Consider the following 23,205-nt stretch of genomic DNA (forward strand, 5'->3'; position numbering starts at 1 on the left):
ACAGAGACACAAACGGGGTTCACACACTCGCGGCAACCGCTGATTGTGGTTATTGTTTTTTGGACAAGGCGCAGGACGACTTTGCCACCTTCAGGCCTTTGGCTCGGTTGATGGCCCTCAGGGGTCGAAGGACACGGAGGACCCTAAGAATCTTTACCACGGAGATGGCCGAGGACCTGAACAACGAAAGCAAAGGGTCGCAGTGTGAGTTTAAAAGCGAGATGAAGAGTTACAGTTTCACTGCAGGAACGTTTCCAGAAGCTCAGGAACCATTTCAGGAACTCAGGAACTCCACCCACTTTTTAACCAGAAGAACCAGGAACTACATCATTTCTCTGCCATAGCACTGTGTAGCACTATGCACTTTTGATGGGCCTGGGACTATTCAAACATAAAACCTGTGGCTGCTACACCTGTTTCTACACTATTAGGAAGCACTGGGTGACACTCGAATCAATACCAGGACAAGAGTTGGGCATTTCTTAGAACGTTAACTGAAAACTATCAAAGCTATCTTGTCGGCTTCCTGACGAATCTAAAAAGAACGAGATAAATAAAGAGTGTGAGTTAACTACTTAGCCAGAAATAAATAACTATAAAGCACTCAGCAGATGCTCCCCACTGGTAACCGAGGTTCTGTGGTTCTCTGTTTCCACCTCTGCATGTCTCCATTGCATTCACTCATTACATCCTCCATTGTTCCCGGAACCATTTGGTCAAAAAGGGCTACAACTAGGACTGGGCGATATTTCCTATAGTAGTAATGTAGTAATGTTGAAAAAAAAAAAAAAAAACATGGCCGAACTGCACAACGACAATATTTACTGCATTTGATGACGATGCTTTATGTTCCTTCCATTTGCTTTGAGCGAAGTTGGAGCAAACAGCTGTTCAACATGTGGAAACTGCAGCTTGTAGGAAAGTTTCGACATGGACTAGTATGCTGTCTGAGGCTGCTTATGCTGGATCTGTGTTGTATGACAAGTCTAAAGCGAACAAAGAACTACTCTCTGCAGCTAACCATATAAATATAATCATATAACAATAGGTGAGGCTATAGAGGCTATTTGTACTGTGTGTGTAGTCAGATATACATATTTTTATATATATATATATATATATATGTGTGTATTTCTTTTCTTCTTCTATAATTTCACTTAAACTTTTATGTTCATTTTGCACTAAATTTCTTAATGAAATGAGAAAATACTTTTTATTTGTCAAGTATATAATTCACACAGGAGTATAAAAAACCATGTGGTTATTTATTTATTGAATTGCCAACATGCTATATCGTGATGACTATTGTTATCGAGATACAAAATGACATATATTGGGATAGAGGATTTTGTCCATAATGCTCAGCCCTAGCTACAACCTGGAGGCGAATGTGTCTGTGTTCGTTTATACTCACTGAATGCCAAAGGAAACAAGGGAAACTCCCACCACCAACAGGTCCAGCAGGTTGAAGTAATTCCTACAGAATGCCCCTTTATGGAGAAAGGCTCCATATGTTGTCATCTGAGGAGGCGACAGAAGAAGTTAAAGGAGCAAATGACACGGAAAAACAAAAATACACATCTCATCCAGAGCACTCGAAAAACCACGCACAAACACGGAGTCACACTGCAGAGGATGCAGACACACATACTGTACAGTATGGACATGTTAAACAGGAAAGACATATCCTCACATACATCACTCTCCATCTTGCACACGCGCACACGTCTCCACACTCTTTTAGATCACTCTGATTCAGGGTGGCGAGCTCAGAGCGGCGAAACAGGAGGCTAGGTCTACCGTCGCCACCCCCACAGCCCCTTAACTACATGAATGTAGTAGTAAGTCATTCATTTCACAATCCACTATGGGATGAGGCAATAAAACATGCAGTTTGTTGCCATGATGTCAGGGATATTTACTACCTGCAAGAGCGCTAGTTATAGTGATTGGAAAGTAGAAATGGCCTTACTGTCACATTCATGTGGACCGTCATCTTAAAGCACATTCCATTATGTTCTTTAATAGTTGAGAATAAGGGGAAGCAGCTCCCAATTAAAACTTCAGAGTTGAGCAGGCAGAGAAGAAAAAACCAGCCAAAATAACTCTTTTTCAAATAATAAAAGTAAAGGATTCATTTTCCAAGTGCATGTAAATGTGGAGCCTTGCAGAAAGACGCTAACTTGGAGCGTTTGTAAGTAAAACAGCGATGGACACGGCAAGTTTTTTTGGTTGCCCAAACCGGCTGCAAACGCAACTCCGCATTTCTATGCACTCAGTCAGGGAAAGCAGACTGAACCATGCTCGGCAGGAACATGGTTTGGTTTTGCCCCCTCTTTTATGGGTGATCTGAAGAGCAGTCAGTACGAGAGGCACGGGGTCAGCTTCGACTGGAGTTGACTTCGAACACCTCCCTGACGATGATCCCGAACTCAACTCCAGCCAAATGCCTGAACGACGTCTGAACAGCCCACTAAAAATTTGTTGCATCACACGGAAAAAGGTTGCGTCATGTTTTACATATCTGCATCGTCAAAATCATTTTCAGCGATGACTGCCCGAATGACGTGACACCCATGTGAGTATGTAATGTAATGTAGATGCGATGTTTCCTTCCCCCGACATGAGTTCTTTTATTAGTGCAATTTGAACAAATCTTGTGTTTGTGTAAGTGTGTGCAAAGGAGCAACTCCAATATTTTTTTGCTTTTTTTTTTAAAAGAGGTGCCGTGAAGAAAAAAAGTAAATAAGAGAAAGGAAACAAACAAGCCAGGTTGTACTGAGTGGCAGGTGACACACAAGGAGAGAATGCAGCAAGGCTCTCGTCGTCATTTAACGGGTTACCTTTAATATGATCTCAAATGTAAACATACTAGTGAAGACATAATCTGCATAGCCTAGGACCTGGAAGGCAACGAGACGTTTGGAGTGTTACTGGGGTGTGGTTAGTCACAGCACGGACAGGGGACACATGGCATTTACCTTCAATACGATCTCAACAGTAAAGATAGCCGTGAAAGCATAGTCAAAGTAACCAAGTATCTGCAAAAAGCAACGTACATGTTTAACAAAGACAGTTAATTGTGCAGCTTCATACATTATATATGTAAAACAAGAAAGAAAAAAAAATTGGAGCATTTTCTGGAAAGAGTTTGGCAGAGTTAATGTCACACAGTACATTCATTACTTTCAAAACGTATCTATTGGGTACTAATGTGCTTTTACTACTCCATCATTTATATGCAATATATATATCAAACATAAACAGAGTAACATTAGTGTTCATAGTGCAGATAAAGTCATTACAATGCACTGCAAATGAAACACAAAGACCCCTTGGCTGAATGTTTAGTTTTTTTTTTGGACTGTACCAGTGTTTTTGCCTGTTTTAGCTTATAAAATATAAATTGCATACTTAACATTATTGTCAGCCAAAGTGTACAGTACCATAAGTTCAAACCTCCCAGATAGCAACAGAGGTTCAGTTAATATCAGTGTTTCAGAAACCTGACACTAGCTGGCAACATTTTCCTAAGCTCTCCTTCACGGTGCGTTTAAGGACACTCCGGACGTCTGTGATTTGTGGGCTTGCATTGTATTCGTAAAGGGATGATGCTGTTAGAACAATTTCAAGGAACAAACAAACATTGTCAAAAAAAGATCATGTGACTGTCTCTAAAAGGTCGCTGCTGAGTACCTAGACCCCTAAATCATGAATGATGGAGCAGACCAGCATCAGCAGCGATGCCAGAAGTCGGCATTAACTTTCAACGGCGCGTATTTTCAACGATTTATCAGTCTTTGTCCTCATAACTACCCTGTCTGTATTGTTTTCAGAAAAAAAAATTAACTTTTCAGTGTGAAGCAGGACAGCAGCAGTGGACTAAAAGTTACAAGATCTGTGTTATGGGCAGATTGGTTGAGTTGAAACTCTCAGAAACAATGAATGAATGTCTGAAATCTGTAAATTAATGATTTTTTTTTGATGACATCTCTCGAAAAAAAAAATGCGTTTGTTGCTTTACTTATTGTGAAAAATGCTTTAAACCCTCTTCAGACAATGGTGTTGTTAAGAACAGCTCTCCGATCTTCAAATAATTAACACTGACTTACTGAAACATAATCATGGACGCTGCTTCAAAATAAAGAAATCGATGCATAAAATGACAAATGCTTTGGAAAATGGTCAGCAGTAATGTCACATATGCAAGTTATAAAAAAAAAATGGGCTAAAACATGTAAAACCACCAGTGTGGTCATAGATGTGCAACTCAAAGCACTAAACTAATATATTAATATTAATAACGTTACTTATCTTTGTCTTTTAGAAGCCTTAAATACAATTCGGTTTTAGGGTTTGTGGACTTACAATATTGCGAGCAGAGAAGTTTCGGATCGGATCCTCGGCGGCGAGTGACACGGAGCTGAGCATGATGAACACCAGGATGAGGTTGGTGAAGATGTGGTGGTTGATGAGTTTGTGGCAAAACACACGGAACCTGGAGGACAGAAGGAAAACACGGCCGGAGACGTCAGCGAGATATGAGGCACGACGTACGCGTTTCCATGTGTGCGTGAGCGCAGCGGTGTTTCCGTACGGGTTGGTGCTGCTGAAGATGAAGAAGGCGCTCCCCTCTGGGATAGGAGTGATCTTCTCCTTCTTCACCAGGTCGGAGATGACCGGCCGAGGCCCCGATGGGACTTCTGGGTCCTCCTCCTCCGCCGCAGTGTCGTCGTTCTCCTCTTCCTCCTCCTTACAAACACGTAGAAAGTGAGTATAACTCCTCAAACTGTAAAGACAAGCTGCAGCATGATTCAGAGAGTGAGGATACCTTGTCGTCTTTTTCATCCTCCTTTTTGTCCCTGTAATGAACATAGATATTGTTACGAATGATGGAGTAGAGTTTGAGCACACATCTGAGCACATTTGTCACAGAGAGACATCGTAAAAACGGTCCAGGCGTCACCCTTTCTTGTCTCCTTCGTCCGTGTTGAGGGACTCCGCATCGGCCAAGTTGTCCACAGCGATAGCCAAGAAGACGTTCAGGAGGATGTCTGAGCAAAGCGTTGAGTAAAGGACAACGCTCTCTGCAAAAGCACCGCTTTATGTCCTCCATACATACAATGATGAGAGCGTGGATTTGCGTGTTTCAACAGTTTAAAAGTGTGTCTGCATCGGTGAGGATACAGTTTCCGCAGATGAAGAGGATGATGAAGTAGAAGCACACGATCATCCCAGAAGAGGAAGGCCCTCCGTACGCCATGATGCCGTCGTACATAACGGCGTTCCAATCCTCTCCGGTCAGGATCTGAAATCGATCGGCATTTTTTATTTTTGTGGGGAAATACATCAACAGTACCGTTTCAACCGAACTGCATTGCTAAGCAACAGCTTGGGGACCATATTCACTTCCTGTAATACTATATATATATATATATATATATATATATATATATATATATATATATATATATATATATATATATATATATATATATATATAGTGCACCAACTTTAGGAATTGTCAGCAAAATTAAAATTTTGGGAACTTCAGCAAAACAGATACAATACCCGGCACAAAAGTGCATCTACATATTCATGTTTGGCAGCAGCATTGCATTAATCCATTCATTTATCTTTGGAGCCAAACAGAATACATGGATTTGTGATTCTGCATCAATATTTGAGGGCACAAAAGATCTGATAACGATAAATTGGCCGATAGCAAATCTTAATACAGTTCCCTTTAGATTTCTTTCTTTTTTTTTTTAAGAGGTCCCCCACAAGTGGTACATTTGACAGTTGGAAAAATGCTGCAAACTTTGTAAAACTGACTGTGTTTCAAAATGACGTTTTTTTTTTTTTTTATGACGGCATTTCTGGACAACTATTATGTGCAGTGAGCCAAAACCATGATTTATTGTTTCTGGCTCTACTTCTCTTCTCTTGGCCGTTCCACAGTCTGTAGAACCTCTTACCATAATTATTTCTGCCTGTTTGTGCAAACAATTGTACGACAGCTTTTAAAATGTGCATCTGAATCTCATACGCTGGACGTTTCGCTGTTCAGATAGGAGCGGTGAACAGCACATACCTGAAACACAGTGAGAAGGGCTTGGGGAAAGTTGTCAAAGGTGCTCCTCTTGGTCTGCGTCTCGTCGAAGTTAAACTTTCCGCCGAACACCTGCATGCCCAGCAGGGAGAAGATGATGATGAAGAGGAAGAGCAGCAGCAGCAGAGAAGCGATGGACTTCATGGAGTTGAGCAGAGACGCCACCAGGTTGCTTAGAGACTGCCAGTGACTATGAAGCAGAGGAACGAAGGAGAGACAGGTGATTAACTGAACACACACACACACACACACACACACACACACACACTCGCACACACACACACACAAACGCAGCGTGGTCTTACCGCGTGACCTTAAAGATCCTCAGCAGGCGGACGCAGCGGAACACAGAGATACCGAGAGGAGACATAATTTCCAGCTCGACCAGAATGGTTTCCGTGATTCCCCCGCAAACCACAAAGCAGTCAAAGCGGTTGAAGAGCGACACAAAGTAGGCCTGCAGCCCGAGACTGTACATCTTCACCAACATTTCACACGTGAACAGGGCTAGCAGCACCTTGTTGGCCACATCTGAAACCCAGAACATTGAAGAAACACAATGAGATGGAGAAAGATGGAGACTGGGTGATAACAAACTGAATCAAGAGGCTTCGACGTGTACTGTAGTGCTCTTCAATCATACCCTGCACTTGTGTCAGCCACGAAGGTTGGTTGTAATGCTCTGATGATATGGTGAGAGTGTTGAGGAACACCAGGATGATGACCAGCCAATAGAAAGGCACCGATTTGACAGCCAACCGGCACTTTCTGCGGCAGAACCTGTTCCAGCGGCGCCAGCGCCGACTGCAGAAGGAGAACGCAACGTCAGCGTGACTCGCTTTGAAAATGAAGTGGTTTAGAGGAACACCGGATCTGGTCACATAGATTAAGGACTCTAGAGCAGGGGTCTAACAAGTTATTCAAATTGACGTTTTTTATTTTAAACATAAATGTGGAAACGAAAATGAGTGATGGCCTATTCGTACCACTGCCATGCATAAACATACCTGTTGTATTGCATTCAATACTGAACTATTAAAATAATGGACAGATTCGTTTGGGAAAAAAAAATAAAAAAATTGTCTAATCAACCAAAAATTTTGCGGACCCCCTGCAGTACCTCCGCGGACCCCCTAGGGGTCGCGGACCCCCTGTTGAAGACCTCTGCTCTAAACACTAGAATAAATACATCACCTCAGTGTTTTCATAAATCATAGTTTGTTTCTATTACTGAGAAGAATGCAGAGGAGTGGGAGGGGGAGGAGCCACAGGGGAACTGCATCAATACATTTTTTTTTTTGCAAGTCATACTGTTCAGTAAATGAGCTGAAAAATACTGTGTAAGACTTCTGTCCAAAAATACCTTATGGTACATGCTGACTTTCTAAAAGCTGCTGATTTATCATCCCTAGTAAAGTCTCATTAAAATACAGTAAAATGAAAGCCAAGCACTTACAAACAAAACAAAAACAAAACAGAAATCTGGATAATCTATTGCTGGACACTAACTCTCACGGTAACAGATGTTTGCACCAAGCAGAGACACAGACCCACGAAGACACTGACCTGAACTTTGACTTGGAAATTTTTTGACTGAAAGAAAGAAGAATTTGTAAAGGTTTACACATACAGGTTGTAGCAGAGGTGTGTTAGAAGCACTGATTGGTTATTAGGGCATCATTGAACACGTCCAAACCACAAGAGTCAGCAGCTTATTATGAACAAAATAAACATGTAAGTGTTTGCTTTAACCATTTGACCATTTTTCTTTTATTACAAATCAAAAAGTAAAGAGAGTAGCTCTTCTACTGGATGACATGTGGCTGTTTGTGCTGCAACGTGAGCGACCGGCGTTTATTAAAATCTCTGTAGCAGCGGTCACACTAGCAGGGGACTAGCAATCAACGCATTGTAATTGAAAGTAAATAACTAAAATAATAAGTAAAATTGTTGTGCAAAGTTCTCACCACAGAGGTCCACAGCACGGCGTCTTCTCATCCTCCCCGTTTTGATTCTCGGTGTTCACGGATTCTGTTTCGCTGGCTGGAACGCTCGCTGAAGCGGCAAATAAAGCAGATATTTTACAAAAAAAACAACTCACCAGAATTTTTGTTTTTTTGTTACACTGCAGTGCATCCCAGGGGGAAGAAGTGTGAAAAGAAATAAAATGGAGACTGCCTTCGACACATCAGGCTATTTTGATTTTTTTTTCCAAAAAGGAAGCAAATAAGAGACACTAAAGAACATCCTTTATAATTCAGCAAAGATACAAAAAAAGAAAAAAAAGAAAAAAGGATTACACTCCAAAAATGAAGTGCATCAAAAATGTTATAGTGGTTTAAAAAAAAGAACAAAAATATTTTATGTTTTTTTTTTTTTTTTTATCTCGAAAGCAATGCTGCAGCCGTAAAACTTTTGACCTGATAGAAAGAAAGGAACTAAGCGCTGTGGCTGTGCATCACTGTCATCATTAGTGTCATTTACCAAGTGCTGAAAGGGAGTTGACATGGGACAGGCGAGCGGACAGCTGCTCTACGAGGGCTGACTGATGCACACAATGAGGGAGCGGAGGGGAGAGGGGGGGGGGGGAGCTGGCCGAGGAGGACAGAGCTCTTAAAGCTGTCTCTTGAAATGCTACAGTCAAAGTACTGCCAGCGCTGCGGAAAAAAAAAAAAAGACTGTCTGCGCAGACAGATGATGATTAACTGGGCAAAAACGTCTCAGTGCTTTAACTCGCACGAGGGGGAGCGCGGTGTGCGCCGCTGCTTAGCTTATGTAGACGTGTTGGCTTTGATTCCTGAGTGGTCGGACAGCTCTCGGCTCTGGAAATAGTGCTGACTGCTGGAGTAGTGATCTGGGTTTAGCCCTGTTTCCCATATTCACACTGAGCCACTGCTTTTTGAAATGGGACGTGGGAGGTAAACGGGGTGCGCCTGCTATCGATCGCAGCTGTATCTCTATTTCACATTTCACACTCATTTAATGAGTGGACGCTTTTTTTTTTTTTTATTTAGAATTAGTAAACCTATGAAAAAAAACAAAAAAACATGGAGGACAGAAACTGAAGAAAAAAAAAAAAAGGCAGTGATGCTCGGACACGACAGGTTTAACGAAATAGTAAAGCACAAAGTGATGAGGTATTACATTAGGCTGCACATCAACACACACACACACACACGCACACACACACACACACACAGACTCACTCAACAGTCACTTTAGATGCTCTAGATTTTAAGGCCACTGCTGCTTATCTTTTTTTTATTCATTTCCTAGATGTTAAGTCCTCATGTATTCGCCAATAATGCAGAGTATTTGTGAAGAACAGATCACTTCCCTTCTTCACTGATAGATGCTGTAAAGTAGTGTAAAAGGAAGTAAGGGTACAGTAAAGGAAAGTAAAGGTACATGTTTTTCTTTGTGTTTTTTTTTTTTTGCTTACAAGATGTAACAAAAGGCAAAACTTTGGTTCAGGTCTGATTAGATTCTGGTCTGATCATTGAGTGAAAACGGACACATTTTTTTCTGTAATTTTAGCATCAAACACACACACACACACACACACACACACACACACACACACACACACACACACACACGCACACACAGAAGCAAGAGAACACTGGAGGGAAACCACAGGATTTACCATGAGTGTCGGACGACTGGCTGAACCACCCAAACCTTCCTTTCTTCTTCTCAGTAAGGTCAGCCAGAGTCACCCCTTCATGTGTAATGCATGCAAGCCCATGCATTCAGACACAACGGCACAGCAGAGGGACATGGGGGAAGGGGGGAGGGCGAGAATGGGCTGCTATCAAAATGGGTCAGAGCAGACAAGCACCACAGGACAACAACAGTATTCAAAAATATCAATATCCAACAATGACAAGAGCAGCAGGAGCCACCGGGGCTGCAGACACTGAGGAGGGCAGAAGAACAACACGGAGAGCTGTTAGTCACTGGAAGCGCCTGCAGGTGACAGGGCCCTGCACTAACATGTTACAGTGCACATCAAACCATTCAGCATGTTAACGTGTTAGCAGGGGCCGGAGCGTCGTCGGCAGACAACAAAAGCCAGGGCGGACGTTGAAGGAAAGCAGTGTGGACTTGCCTCCTTGTCACACAGAACCTCCACAGCTTTAACTAGGACCCTAAAAGTCAAACTTTATACATGAAGTATGACTAGAGGAGAGGACAGACGGGAGAGGCCAAAAGTAAATGGACAAGTACGTCAAACATGAGGGAAGATTGATTGTAATGAGCAGAATGGAAAAAAAAGAAACATCCTACGCTCATGATTTAAGGTGAATCAGTCGCGGTGCCTCTGTTCCGCATCACGTGTGCCGCTTATATAAAGAGGATTTGGATTAAGAGCTCAAGTAACATCTTTTTTTTTTTTCCCCTTTTTACCCTTCTTAGATAAACTGTAGTGGTACTCACAGCGTGCCGCGCTTCCATCAGTGACTTACATCGAGCGTGAAGATAAGAACACGCTGTACCGCTCCGCTTCAAACACCTTTGTTTATCGGGGACACCTCCAGAGAAAGACTCTCTCTCCTCCATAATAAATATGTAGGTATGTGCATGGGCCAAGAAAGTCTTATTGACTATATCCTAAAACACTTTCATCTGCTACAGTTAGTGATTATCAGATTATCAGAACCGAGAAAAGATCTGCATGAATTGCATTACGGACTACTGACGCTACTGAAGGAGGAGGAAGTTGAAATTCTATCCTGATTTTTTTCTTGCATGATTGTTAAAAGTTGATGCAAAATTGTCGGGCTAAACAGAGGAGGCCGTGTTTCAGCTCGAAAGGCTCTTGTTTCTTAATTAATACCCACTGTATCTGTGCTAGACACGGGTCAACATGATTGACTCGTTATATATATGGGGCAATAAGGAAAAAAAAATAGAGCACTTTGCTCCAAAATGGACACAGGAGTGCCAGGAAAAGCACCTCGTTCTGCTTTAAACGGTGCACGAACTCTTCGCATTTCCCGACTCTATAAATATAAACTTATAGTTCACAACACTCTCAAGCCAACAATAATAAACTCTGCTGCATATTTTATGAAGTAACAGATCGGATCAGTGTTGGAGGGCTTCTCGTGACGCCAGCGCAGCGTTGCTCTCCGGCGGTGTAACGGGAGGTGGGAGGTTCTTACGGTTGCGCTTGCTCTCCTCCTCGGCCTCGTCCTCGTTGTCCGGGTCGATGTCTTCGGCCTGAGTGATCCAGTCCAAGTAACCCTTCAGATCCTCCTCCAGCTGCTGCTTCTCACGCAGCTTCTGGAAGTCTCCTCGAGCTTTGGCTTTCTCTCTCTCCTTGGAGAACTCTCTGGGTTTGCAGAGCCACACATACACACACACAAAAAAAGAAACACACACAAACACACACAGGAGTACATAAACGATCAAATACACGAACAAAAGACAAACATACTTTAACAGCAATGAAGAAAAAGGCGTTTTTTTCCCCCCCATGAAATGGAAATCTTCCTTCCTGTATTTAAATAATCTCACTACACTGTGTGAAGACATGCTGCATATTCATATACTTTAATCACAACCTTGAAATGCCTTGTGTTTTTGTGAACCCTAGCCACTGGAGGGAGATGTGCACCTTCTGACGGACAACACAGCACTTTACTCAGAGCTGAAAGTGCAGCAGCGTATCCTTCAGGCGAGCGTCTTAATCGTAAAGTCACAGATTACACGAAACAACGACTGCTGTGGAAACCATACTATGGGAGGATTCAGAAGACGGTGCGTAAATGTCTTCAGTGCATGGTGGAGTATTGTCATTACTGAGAATGATCTGCATTTAAGCTGTGATAATGAAAAAGACAACAACAAAAAAAAAAGATGCTTGAACTGTAGGTGATGCAGATACTAAATTGTGACAATCTAAAGCTGCTGACGGGAGTTGCAAGAGTGTCTGAGTTGGAGATGCTGTTAACCTCGTTGCCTTATTAATAGAAACCGGGCTTTGCTGGCTGGTCAACCATCCGGAGTTAATTCTACTGTAACACCCCACCCCCACTCCACGGAGCTGGGGAAGCAAACTGGGGGTTTGAGAGAGCTTAGTAGCGCAGAGGGAGTGAAGGGCGAGGAATAAGATTAATTTCTCTCTCAGGAGGTTGGGGGGGGGGGGGGGGGGGTGAGAGACGCTCACTTTGCAGTTTGCCGTGGAAAAAAAAAACGTGATAGTTTGACACCAGCAGAGAAGAATGCCTGAGAAAATATAAATTTTTATCTCATGGTCCAAATGCACAATAGTCAATCACGGGGTAATAGTTCAATATTTGTTTGTATAACGATAGTCACGATCTTGCATCCATACACTGATGTATAGGTTAACAGTAAGCCGTGCCTGAGTGCAAAAACAAACCACTGCAAACACACTGCAAACCAAAACCACTGCACGAGTTTCCTCTTACCCACTCAGCACGCCTAACACAAGGTTTAACACGAAAAAGGAGCCCAGTATGATCAGGCTAACAAAATAAATCCAAGGTGTTTCCCATCCGATGGCGTCGTTGACCTACAGGAGCCAAAGGTAGACGGTTAACAGACAGGAAGTCAAACAAAGAGCAAAGAGAGGAAGGTGCTTACCCGCTCAACACACCCAAAACCAGGTTAAGAACAAAAAAGGAGCCGAAGATCACAAGACTGACAAAGTAAACCCACGGAAGCTCAAAGCCCATAGCATCGTTCATCTGGAGGAACAGAGCATCGGCACAAGAGGAAGGAAAACAGGGGGAAGAAAGGGAGAGAAGAGTGAAACCGACTGTCAGACAAGAAGAACAGAAACAAAAGTTTGACAAAAGCAGAAGAAAAATAGAGATTTTGCAGGTATACTAAAAGTACCAGGGTCTTATATTTGTTGTGAGCTGTTGAATGCATTCAATCATTTAGTCAATCAATCACATCGGAGCGATAAGAGCCACCTCTGGAAGTTATCAGCAGCTGCATCATCGCGATGTCAGTCACATTATCGCCGTGAGTCTGATCCCAACAGACGTTTGAGCCGGAGGCGTGTGACAGTCACAGGATGTCCAACTGGGAGGGCAGAGACTCACCCAGTACAGCACATCCGTCCAGCCCTCCATGGTGATGCACTGAAACACCGTCAGCATGGCGAACAGGAAGTTGTCGAAGTTGGTAATGCCACCGTTGGGACCATGCCAGCCTTCCCTGCACTCGCTGCCGTTGATGGGGCATTGGCGCCCGTGCCCTGAGATCGCACATGGAGCCGGTTCCTCTTCTGCTATCATATCTAAAGACAAAGAGGAGAGAGATGTGTCTGTAATCATTGCTACATTATTTCAAACTTTATCTCAAACTCCAGCGCCTCAGACAATTCAATCAGGCCCTCACCATGTTCAAAATGTCTTGTCATACCTGGCCTACAAATTCTTTGCTTTTTCCCCATTTTACATTTTTGGAATTGGAGAAATCGTTAAACTTTCAAGCGAGACTTCAAAATAGTTTATATTTGACATAGGACCTGAATACATTTAGGTCACCGATATCTGAAACCAAAAATACACTGAACACGTTTTATTCCCCATTTCAGATTTAAATCAACTCATGAAAACGTGCGCCTGAACCTTCTATGATTGAGTCTGTGCAATATGTAACGCACATGAGCTATTACGTAAACCTGACTTGATGAATTGTCAGGTTGCTTAACTGGGCCCACATGCGGTCAGATTAAATATCAGAATGGAGGAACGCATGCTGATGTTCATTGGCTAACATTGCTGCTTGTTACACTATTCAAAACTAGAAAGTTGACTTGATTTCATGCGCACAACAGACGATGGAGAGGGCGTACCTGAGCCAGGGATGAAGCAGGTCGCGTGCATTTTGCCGATGAAAAGCTCCAGGCCGATAATAGCATAGATGATGATGACGAACAAGACCAGGAGGGCGATGTGAAGAAGAGGTACCATGGCTTTAATGATGGAGTTCAACACCACCTGTAAACCTATAGGGCGAGGAAGAAAACAAACCACGTCACATGAAGCTGCTGTGCTTTGAATGCGACACTGAGAAAACGCCGCGACTAACGTCGCACCCGTCTCCCCTCTCGTGGTTCATGATGGTTCACACAGTGACACGCTGATGACAAAATTATGAATTTATAATATTTTGTTTATCAACAACAGATGTGTGCATACAGCATGTATGCAGTGATGATACTGTAGCTAACTGTGCATTTCCCCCTCCCCCACACAAAAAAAGGAAGTTGTTTTTCTAATATTAGACACCAGTTTCGGTAAATATTTCAGAAAAATCTAGAACAACATAAAGTTCATGAATGTGTCACTAGCGTTTACTCTCCGTTTTTGAATCACAGAGCTCGTGTCTCTAGCTGATGTAGATGTTGAATGGATTTTTTTTTTTTTTTTTTTTTAGGGATGACACATAGACCATCTGGACTCATCATGTGTAACCATCCAACCTACAATGTACTGGTTTTATTATTAAGGGCTGTGATCATCACACAGCACACACAGGCAATGGGTGGTGAACCGTATCTCATACCGGGTCGCTACATGGCTTGTGTTGGCACAATGGAGCTCAGCACTCACTGGGTACTCCTGAGACCAGCCGCAGGGGTCGCAGCACACGGAAGGCTCGAAGGGCTTTAACATCGAATCCACCTGGTTTACCTCCGTGTCCGTGCATCGACGGGTGGGTATTTTCTCCCTCGATTTCTACTTTCTCTTCTTTGGTCAAAAGCTCCAACACAACACTGAAGAGTCTGTCGGAAAACAAAGCTCACACTGAGGAAAACGTACTGCATGACATCGATCAGTCAATCAACAGGGAATAGATCAGCAACTATTTGGATTCACTGTTTGAGTCTGTTTGAAAGAAGAAGTTTGTTTCTTCATATTAACATCACAGTAGACGTTTTTTCAAGTGTATTTTTTTTTGTCTGACTTATTCCAGATATTATAATCAATAATCATTCATGTGTTGCCCTTAAAGCTAGTTTAAAAAAGTGTTTTTATTTTACCGTCGTTGAACCCTCAAATTTAGCTCATTTATCAGTGAAACCATAATTTAGCATGTGTCATCAGTTTACTTTACAGCCACCCACAAACCATACTGATATCACCAGGATACGGCTGGATTAACAAAAGCACCACACATGTAATAAATGCAGCGCCCATTAATGTTAATAGATGCTATAAAAACTGCTTGATGAACACGGTACCGGTAGCTTCCACACTGTCATTTTTTTAAACAGCAGATAAATGGAGCACAAGAAGGGCTTCCCACTGTGATCACAAAGCGAGATCGTCGGTGAACAAACCTCTCACCGTGAGAGAGAGGACACCTCCTTACCGTCAGAGAGACACTCCTCACCCGAGCCGAGCGGAGGAATCATCTGGACACGTCACGTCGGAAGACGCGGACTAAAAGCAGCGGACGAAGCTGCCGACGGGAAGGAGCTGTGAGCGCCGGTGAGCGCAGTCTGCTCCGGCTTATGCTATACTGAGTCACAGCTGGAAGACTGACCGCCGGCCGCTTGGGGTTTCATTGCTCATCCGGTCAAGTTCAAAAAGACAACACATCAACCTTTTTACGGCGTGTACCTGAAAGGGATGCATCAAGGTGTTCTCTACCAGTCAAACTGCAAAACCTCAATGTGTCTCCTCGCTATCTGAGGAATTCTAAAAGTGGTTTTGAAATGCAAATCACTTTAATGTTTTGTTCTGGGACTGGCTGATTTACATTATGTCCTTTTAATACAATTATCTTTTGAATAAATCTTTCTCCCCACATGTCAGACAAGTCAAGAAAGAAGTAACATTATACTTAAAACACCTTAGATATTACTTCTTGCATTCCCCACTATTTCAAACAATTATATGCAAATCATTTCCAAACTATCTGTCTTAGTTAATCCCTCCTGACACTCTCAATCCCTCTTGATTGAGCCACTTAATTAAGAAACAGCGATAGATTATATATTGAATCTTTCGGACAACGGGCAACCTTTCACTCTGCGAAGAGCGTCACTTAACGACGAAATACATTCAAACTCTCACAACCTGCCTCCACCCTCTAATGAACCATGACCTGCCCCGCTATAATCTATGGATACAAAGACGCACAAACATATTGAAGCCAGCGGTGAAGTGGGCTGAACTTTGGCCTTGCAACATTCATTTATAATAGCCATTTCGGGGCCGTATGGAGCCGTATATTATGATTCTGGCGGTATTATTTCAGTGTGTCATTTCAGTGATGTAGCAGCAACAGCCACTCTTCACAGCAGCAGCAGCAGCAGCAGCAGCAGCCGATTCGACCGCATGGCAGATAAACCCTGCATGCCGCATACAGACAGAGATCTGACCCAGCTGCCCACTGGACTGTGTGCATAAGAGGAGAGAGAGAGAGAGAGAGAGAGAGAGAGAGAGAGAGAGAGAGAGAGAGAGAGGAAGGGAAATAGGAGAGGAAAAAAAAAAAGACGCTGCGATGAGGATGAAGATAACGAGAGGAGAACGTGCAGGAGATAGGAACGAGGGCAGAGTGAGATGGGGAAGTGTAAAGCATGACGTACGTAGATCAAAATGGATGGGGGGGAGTATATATATATATATATATATATATATATATACGAAATAGCTGCAGAGACAAAGCGGAGCCGGATGGGAGAGAGTGTGAGCGAAAGAAAGTCAGTGAGAGGAGAGAGGGAAAAAAACAAACAAACCGGGAGGGAGTGTTGGAGAAGAGATGAAGTATGGAGAGATGGTGACTCACTCCAGTGGTGGTAAAGCTCTGATTTATTCTCTCTGTCTTTTCTGGGTCATATACTGTGGGTGTGTGAGGGTCTCTATTAGCCGCTCGGAGCAGAGGCTTAAGCAACTTTAACTTTAACACACCGGCTGCCTCTCTCAGATACACTGTAACCTGCAACTGTCTGTTACGAGGACTCTTCTAATTCTGGGATGTCGGTCCGTCTCCTACGCCTTGTTTTACTGTAAATGCTCCGACAATTCATTTGTTTATTTTTGTTTTTAACGTGATGAATTCAAGACTGGAGGCTCTTTGCAATGTGACAAAGCAGACAAAGAGTCTTGATTCTTCATTTTTTTTTTTTTATGAATTATTGTTGATTTGAACCCTGGCCCAGCTGTTACTACAATTTGTAACACTAAGGAAGCTTCACGTTTTATTACCCGTTGTGATTATAAATCAAGGGCTGATCTCGGTTTCATCCAGCTGAGTTTACACAGTTCAATTACTAAACCGGATATTATTGACTCGTATCTGACATTTTGTTTAATGTGCTGCTGCCTGCCTTGACTTTTGTTAATATTTAATCTCAATGTGGCTTTTCCTGGATAAATTGTATTTCAATAAATGAATAAAAAAAAAAAATGAGATTAACGTCTAAATCCGACCGAAAAAGCAAAACCTCATGATCCGACCCACTGGTGCAGGTAATATGTTTAATCAAATACATTGTACTCTGTCAATTGAAATAACTGAACTTGATGACTTACCCTATGACGACAATGACGAAATCCAGCATGTTCCAACCGTTTCTCACGTACGCATTCTGGTGCATCACCAAACCATAAGCGATAATCTTCAGAAAGGTCTCGATTGTGAAAATGATGAGGAAGGCATACTCAACCGTTTCCTGCAGGTACACAGAATCAAAGAGAGAACAATCGATGTTTTTGATCAGAACTAGATATGATGGATTATCATGGAAAGACCCACGAGCACGGCGTAAATACAGTGTGTTGGGTGCAACGTACAGAGGTCACAAATACACAAGAATCCGGTGTGAATGTGCTCAACGGAGTGAAGAGAACAAAACAGAGAAAACGATGGAAACAGGTCCAGGACATTTTTGGGTAATGCTTCAGATTACGGTCTGTAATGTACAGAAGGTCCCAAAATGTATGTATGTTGCTGCAAAGAAGCTACAAATTCTAAAACACAGATGCTTCACAAACATGTTCAGCATGGCTGCACCGAATATCTAGACAATCGCCACAGATTCAAGGTGGGCACCCAAGATTCCTGTCCCCAAATTCAGTATCCGACCAAAGTAAAAAAAAAATATGGTCGCAATCTACACTTGTGCCAGCGACGTAAGTTAAAGCATTAAAGCTATCGGCGCGCCAAATAAAGGAGTCGCGTGTCGATCCCAAAATGCCAGCCACAGAGATGGCTGCAGTGAAGAAAGCATCAATGGGATTTTTCATATCGGATGGGCTAGCCAAGCTGGCTGAGTCTAAGAATAGGAGGATGACTGTATAATATCTAGTCCACCAGTGTCACGTGTTCTTTTACATGTGAAAGTTCAATCAATTCAAAAAGTTTAAAAAAAAGCCTTGTTTAACTAGAGCAGCCAAATCTTCAGCTCATTCTGTTACATATCCACAGAACGTCATGAGAAACATGAAAACACGAGACTCTAGGAAAGAAAGACGGGAAAATCAGTGTTTTCATTTAGTTTCACGTAACCTCAAGTTAAAACCGGAAAGAGCGGAAGCTGTTTGGCTTTGTTGTTTAGTGCACACACCCAAGACTGAGTGGACATGTGTGATATTGAACACACCAGCTGACACCACTGAGATCTACCTTCTGAGCCTCCATGACGGCAAATGACCAGTCGGTAGTCTGAACCCATAATGTAAAAATAGCAAAACTACAACTGAATTAGCTTGGACGTTTAATTGATAACACTAGTCCAGTCCAAAGCTTGAAAACCACTCATACAAACAACTTCACACGCAACACACATGCCATGACATCATCACGGTGAGAAACATCTGGTTCAGGAGAAAACACCAGGGGTGAAGGTAGGTAACCTGGGCCTGGGGGCCAAACTAAAAGGGCTTCTACTTCAGAGGAAAACATTTCAAATATTATACATTGTTATTCATTAATAAGCTATATTATATTAGAGTTGAAAGCTCCATCTTGAACAGAGTTAAGTAAATGCAAATACACAAAAAAAAGAGTTCGCCTGGGGCCCCAAAATCCTAAAATCCACCTCTGAAAAACACGTTTAGTCAAGGCCAGAAGAATCTTTGCGTGGTAACTTATTAGTTGCTTGCTTTGACATAACCACCGCAATTATAAAGGACAGCATGGATTTAATAAGCGGAGGTATTTTGCTGGTGGTAACGTCAGTATTAAGTCATACACTTGGGAAATACAGTCTTACTCACGGGAGGAAAACACTCCTAACTGCTTGTTTATTCAAAGTTTGTTCATATTAAATGTGTTGCATGGCTCAATTTGCACCAAAATTCGACAGAAGCACTTCCTTGGGTCCCCAGCAATACACCCACCGAGTGTGAATCGATCGTATGAATGGTTCACGCCCCACATACAGACAGACGTGACAGAGATTCCTTGTTTTATAATTAGATATAATTTTAATGTTAAAAAGTTGCTTGGCGTTGTGCCGTTGTGGGCGGAAAAGATGGGAAAGCACAAATAAGGACCAAACGGCACCGACGGATGAAAACACTGATTCACTTATCAGAAGCACCAGTCAGAGATCTCTCGCCCACCGCTGCATGAGCCAAGTTTAAAAAAAAAAAGGGAAAACACACTTATATTAAAAAGATGTTATGTAGAGACTAGAATCAGTGATGTAACACGGCGTTGCACCGCTCTACTGTTGCTTCAAAGACAGAGAGAGAGAGAGAGAGAGAGAGAGAGAGAGAGAGAGAGAGAGAACGGGAACATCAGGCCATCAGGTCGAGGTCGAGTGAAAGAAAACAACGGAGGCAGATAAAGGTGGCGTGTGCGTGTTGGCGCAGCGCGATGCGTGAGACGCTGTAGGTGACGCACCGGGGTGACTCGGCTTATTCAGGACAGTCCCGGGACGTCCCTGGAGACACGTGACCATACAGAGGCCCTCTTCTTCCTTTATGCAATGAGGCGGGTCAACGTAAACTCCGTCAATACAAGAGTCATTTAACTTTTCACACGGGATGCCCAAGGGCTCTTATAACACACAATACAGACAAATGCTAAAAGCCACACACACACACACACACACACACATATATATATATATTATTGTATAGATAATAACCTCTTCCGCCTGAGGGAGTCCTTAATCCTTTGCTCTGCGTTCTCTGCGGACACCATAAATGCAAGAGCACTGTGGAGCTTCAGGGGCTCGTTTTTTTCCCGACAGTTTACTGCAGATTGTGAGAAGCACTTAGCCCCACAATAGGAGACACGGGCCTCTTTGTTAGTGAAGCAAAAGGTTGAGTTAAGCTCGTGGCTGCTGCCGCCGTGACGGAGCGCGCTCGGTGCCGCGGGGACCGGAGAGAGAAGTGAGCGATTCAATCGAGGATGGAAGGGAAGTGACGGAGGGACAAGTGAACATTGAGGCATTTAGGCCCAAAAAAAAAAAAAAAAAAAAAAGGAGCGAGAGTGAACTGCTGCGGCAGATATACATGTTGGTGTAACACAGGCGTCAGTTAGATGGTTGAGTACACATCAACAAAAAACACCCAGCATGTCTTCTTCTATGCCAAAGATCTATCAACAAAGTGCCTAGTGGTGGGCACATTCTCCATGTGTGTATATATATATATATATATATATTTAAAAATATTATATAATATTTCCTCTTGTGTGGTCTGCAGCAGTAATTGAGCAATAATTGTAAAGATACAGAAAGCAGCATGTAACACGTTGTCAGAACAGTTTTAGCTTTCCAAGGCACAGCTAATTTATGCAAATTGCCACTTCCTGGTTTGTGAATGCATGTTAAATATAATAGCAAATGATAACCATTCCCTCTCAATTAAGCAGCAATTTATTCAATCATCAGCACGTTATTGTGAGAGCAGAAATAGACCGAGGGAGAAGCCACAGAAGGAGAAGGAGGAGAGAGGAAAGAGGCCATTGGGGGATGACCATAAATATCTCTGACTCATCTGAGTTTACTTGTGCTGTAAAGAGACTTACAGTAGCATGTTCCCTTTTCTCATGCAGCATATAATATATTCATGTGTTCACTTAACGTGCTGCTCTTCTGTTAGCGACACACACACACACACACACACACACACACACACACAACACGATCACATGCACCCCACTTACACGGCACATGTTTATGTCCTAAAACTCGTCGCACGGCATAATGGCATGTTCCTCCTCGACCCCCACAGTCGTACGGTTTCCCTTTCTGCCACAGGGTTGGGTGTTCACGTCTCCAGGCACGCCGGTTCATCTCTCACACACACACACACACACACACACACACACACACACACACACACACACACGGAGCTCAGATCACCGTGTGACGAAAGGACGCTAAACCCGCTGAACCGTGCATTCCTTTACATAACTTCCCATTTGACTGAGGCAACGTACACACCTATTAAGAATTCGGAGGGCCCTGTGCACAACGCCCGTGAAGCTCCGTCTATCTTCCTCCAGGCTACAAACGGGAAAATCAGCAATTAAGTTTTGTGCGTACTAAAGAGTTTAAATGGAGCTGCAAAGGACAATAAAACAGCTTGTCTTGCAATTACAGCGCCGTTGTTCATTACATTATCTTTTATTATTTAAATAAAGTCAGTATAAACTCCTGAAGTGAGTTTCAAAACTAATGGCAGCCAATTCAACATATATATATATATATATAGTATGTATATGTAGATGTATATCAAATACAAATACATTTAACATGAAACACTGTGCTCAAATATTCAGTATATGCAACCAAACCACCCATATTCCATCTTCTAATCAAGTCAAGTTAATACATGAATTATCTAACAAATCAACTCTGCAGCCTATTTATTTATCAATGCACGTCTGATTACATGACCACCCGAGTGTTACTACATGTGCATGTGTGACAAGCCGCATCTGAGCGCGTGGCTGTGAGCCCACAGAGTCGCATGAGTCACGGTTGTGTAACGCGCGTTTGGGACCTTGTGTGCGACGAGAGCGCTTACGAGCTCAGCAAACACAACAAAACCACAAGTCACAATACCGGCGTCCGACGGCGACCATGTAGAGTACAGCAGAGAGCGCACGGTCCGGTGAACATGCGACACAAACAGCGCGGTGTGACATCACAGCGGCGGCCGACGCGTGACGGTAAACTCTGCTGCAGCTGTCGGCCACGGGACGGTTTGAGAGCAGCTCTCTCCTGAGTGTCACAGAAGCGTTATATCATTTTGAAACTCATCCTGCGCACAATGAGCAGACATCTATTCTGTAGGACTTCCACACATCATTCTCCAGCTACACCCCCCCCCCCCCCACCCCCACCCCTCCCTCCCCATGCGCTCTCCATCTCTCGCTGACTGTCTTCCCTCCCCCTGTCTGTGTAGATCAGTCAGTGCCATATCCAGCCAAGCCAGGGGAGGGGGCTGACGGGCAGCCGGCATTTAGTGCTTCTTCACCGCCTACTCCTGCAGGTTTGCACCATGTATGTGAGTGTGTTTTAAGTGTGCCGTCTATGTCGGGATGCCTGTGCATAAGTGCGTGTTAGGTATGGGGCCTTGTGTTCATCTTCTGCATATTTTAATAAGGCGTGCCACATTACCAGGTGATTCTATTTGAGGTCATTTGCACATTTTATCACAGTTTATTAATAACTTCTTGCTATTTCTCATCAAGAAATAGTATAATGTGTTTGCTGAAATCCCTCCGCATGTCTTTGCATTGCTTTTTTTGAATTGCGTTTCATTCTGAACTACTAATAAAACAATAACAGCAGCAACAATATGTCTTGTTTCTACTTGAATCCATTCAATTTGAATTCAGCGACTGCACTACAAGATACGACTAAGCGCACATCTATCCGTGTGCAACGTTCTTTATAGCTCTATATTTGCTGGGCCCATATGTTTAGATGCACATTACAGGATATATGAATGTGTCTTTGTATATGGTGTATGTGTACACACGACTGTGTGTGTGTGTGTGTGTGTGTGTGTGTGTGTGTGTGTGTGTGTGTGAAGTACTGTGGGGGCGGCGGGAGTTGTGTGAGGATGCGGGTGTCACTCTGCCAAGGAAAACACTACAAGTGCAGGTCATCTTAAGAATACCCACTC

At 43.1% G+C, this 23,205-nt stretch overlaps 1 protein-coding gene across 11 annotated transcripts in view; it reads right to left on the bottom strand.

Annotated features, from left to right (window-relative positions):
• The window catches only part of cacna1da (calcium channel, voltage-dependent, L type, alpha 1D subunit, a), a 51,968-nt gene that overhangs the window by 17,816 nt on the left and 10,947 nt on the right, over positions 1–23,205 (bottom strand). For 4 of the 11 annotated variants that reach the window (XM_068712072.1, XM_068712071.1, XM_068712073.1 and 1 more), the window contains exons 4-23: positions 17,644–17,783; positions 14,713–14,885; positions 13,953–14,105; positions 13,195–13,391; positions 12,728–12,831; positions 11,281–11,450; positions 9,759–9,833; positions 8,080–8,167; positions 7,679–7,705; positions 6,756–6,916; positions 6,418–6,643; positions 6,095–6,302; positions 5,188–5,308; positions 4,967–5,054; positions 4,832–4,862; positions 4,598–4,752; positions 4,369–4,498; positions 2,844–2,903; positions 1,415–1,521; positions 89–176 (exon numbers count right to left, since the gene is read on the bottom strand). In XM_068712072.1, coding sequence (XP_068568173.1) covers positions 89–176; positions 1,415–1,521; positions 2,844–2,903; positions 4,369–4,498; positions 4,598–4,752; positions 4,832–4,862; positions 4,967–5,054; positions 5,188–5,308; positions 6,095–6,302; positions 6,418–6,643; positions 6,756–6,916; positions 7,679–7,705; positions 8,080–8,167; positions 9,759–9,833; positions 11,281–11,450; positions 12,728–12,831; positions 13,195–13,391; positions 13,953–14,105; positions 14,713–14,885; positions 17,644–17,783 — 2,502 coding nt within the window. Of the gene's footprint in view, positions 1–88; positions 177–1,414; positions 1,522–2,843; positions 2,904–2,981; positions 3,042–4,368; positions 4,499–4,597; positions 4,753–4,831; positions 4,863–4,966; positions 5,055–5,187; positions 5,309–6,094; positions 6,303–6,417; positions 6,644–6,755; positions 6,917–7,678; positions 7,706–8,079; positions 8,168–9,758; positions 9,834–11,280; positions 11,451–12,727; positions 12,832–13,194; positions 13,392–13,952; positions 14,106–14,712; positions 14,886–17,643; positions 17,784–23,205 lie in introns of all 11 variants that reach the window. The other 7 variants (XM_068712075.1, XM_068712069.1, XM_068712076.1 and 4 more) reach the window with 4 other exon arrangements.

This window comes from Cebidichthys violaceus, unplaced genomic scaffold (genome assembly GCF_023349555.1).
Source record: "Cebidichthys violaceus isolate CVI_PGR_0920_01 unplaced genomic scaffold, fCebVio1.0.p SCAF_17, whole genome shotgun sequence".
NCBI lineage: Eukaryota > Metazoa > Chordata > Actinopteri > Perciformes > Stichaeidae > Cebidichthys > Cebidichthys violaceus.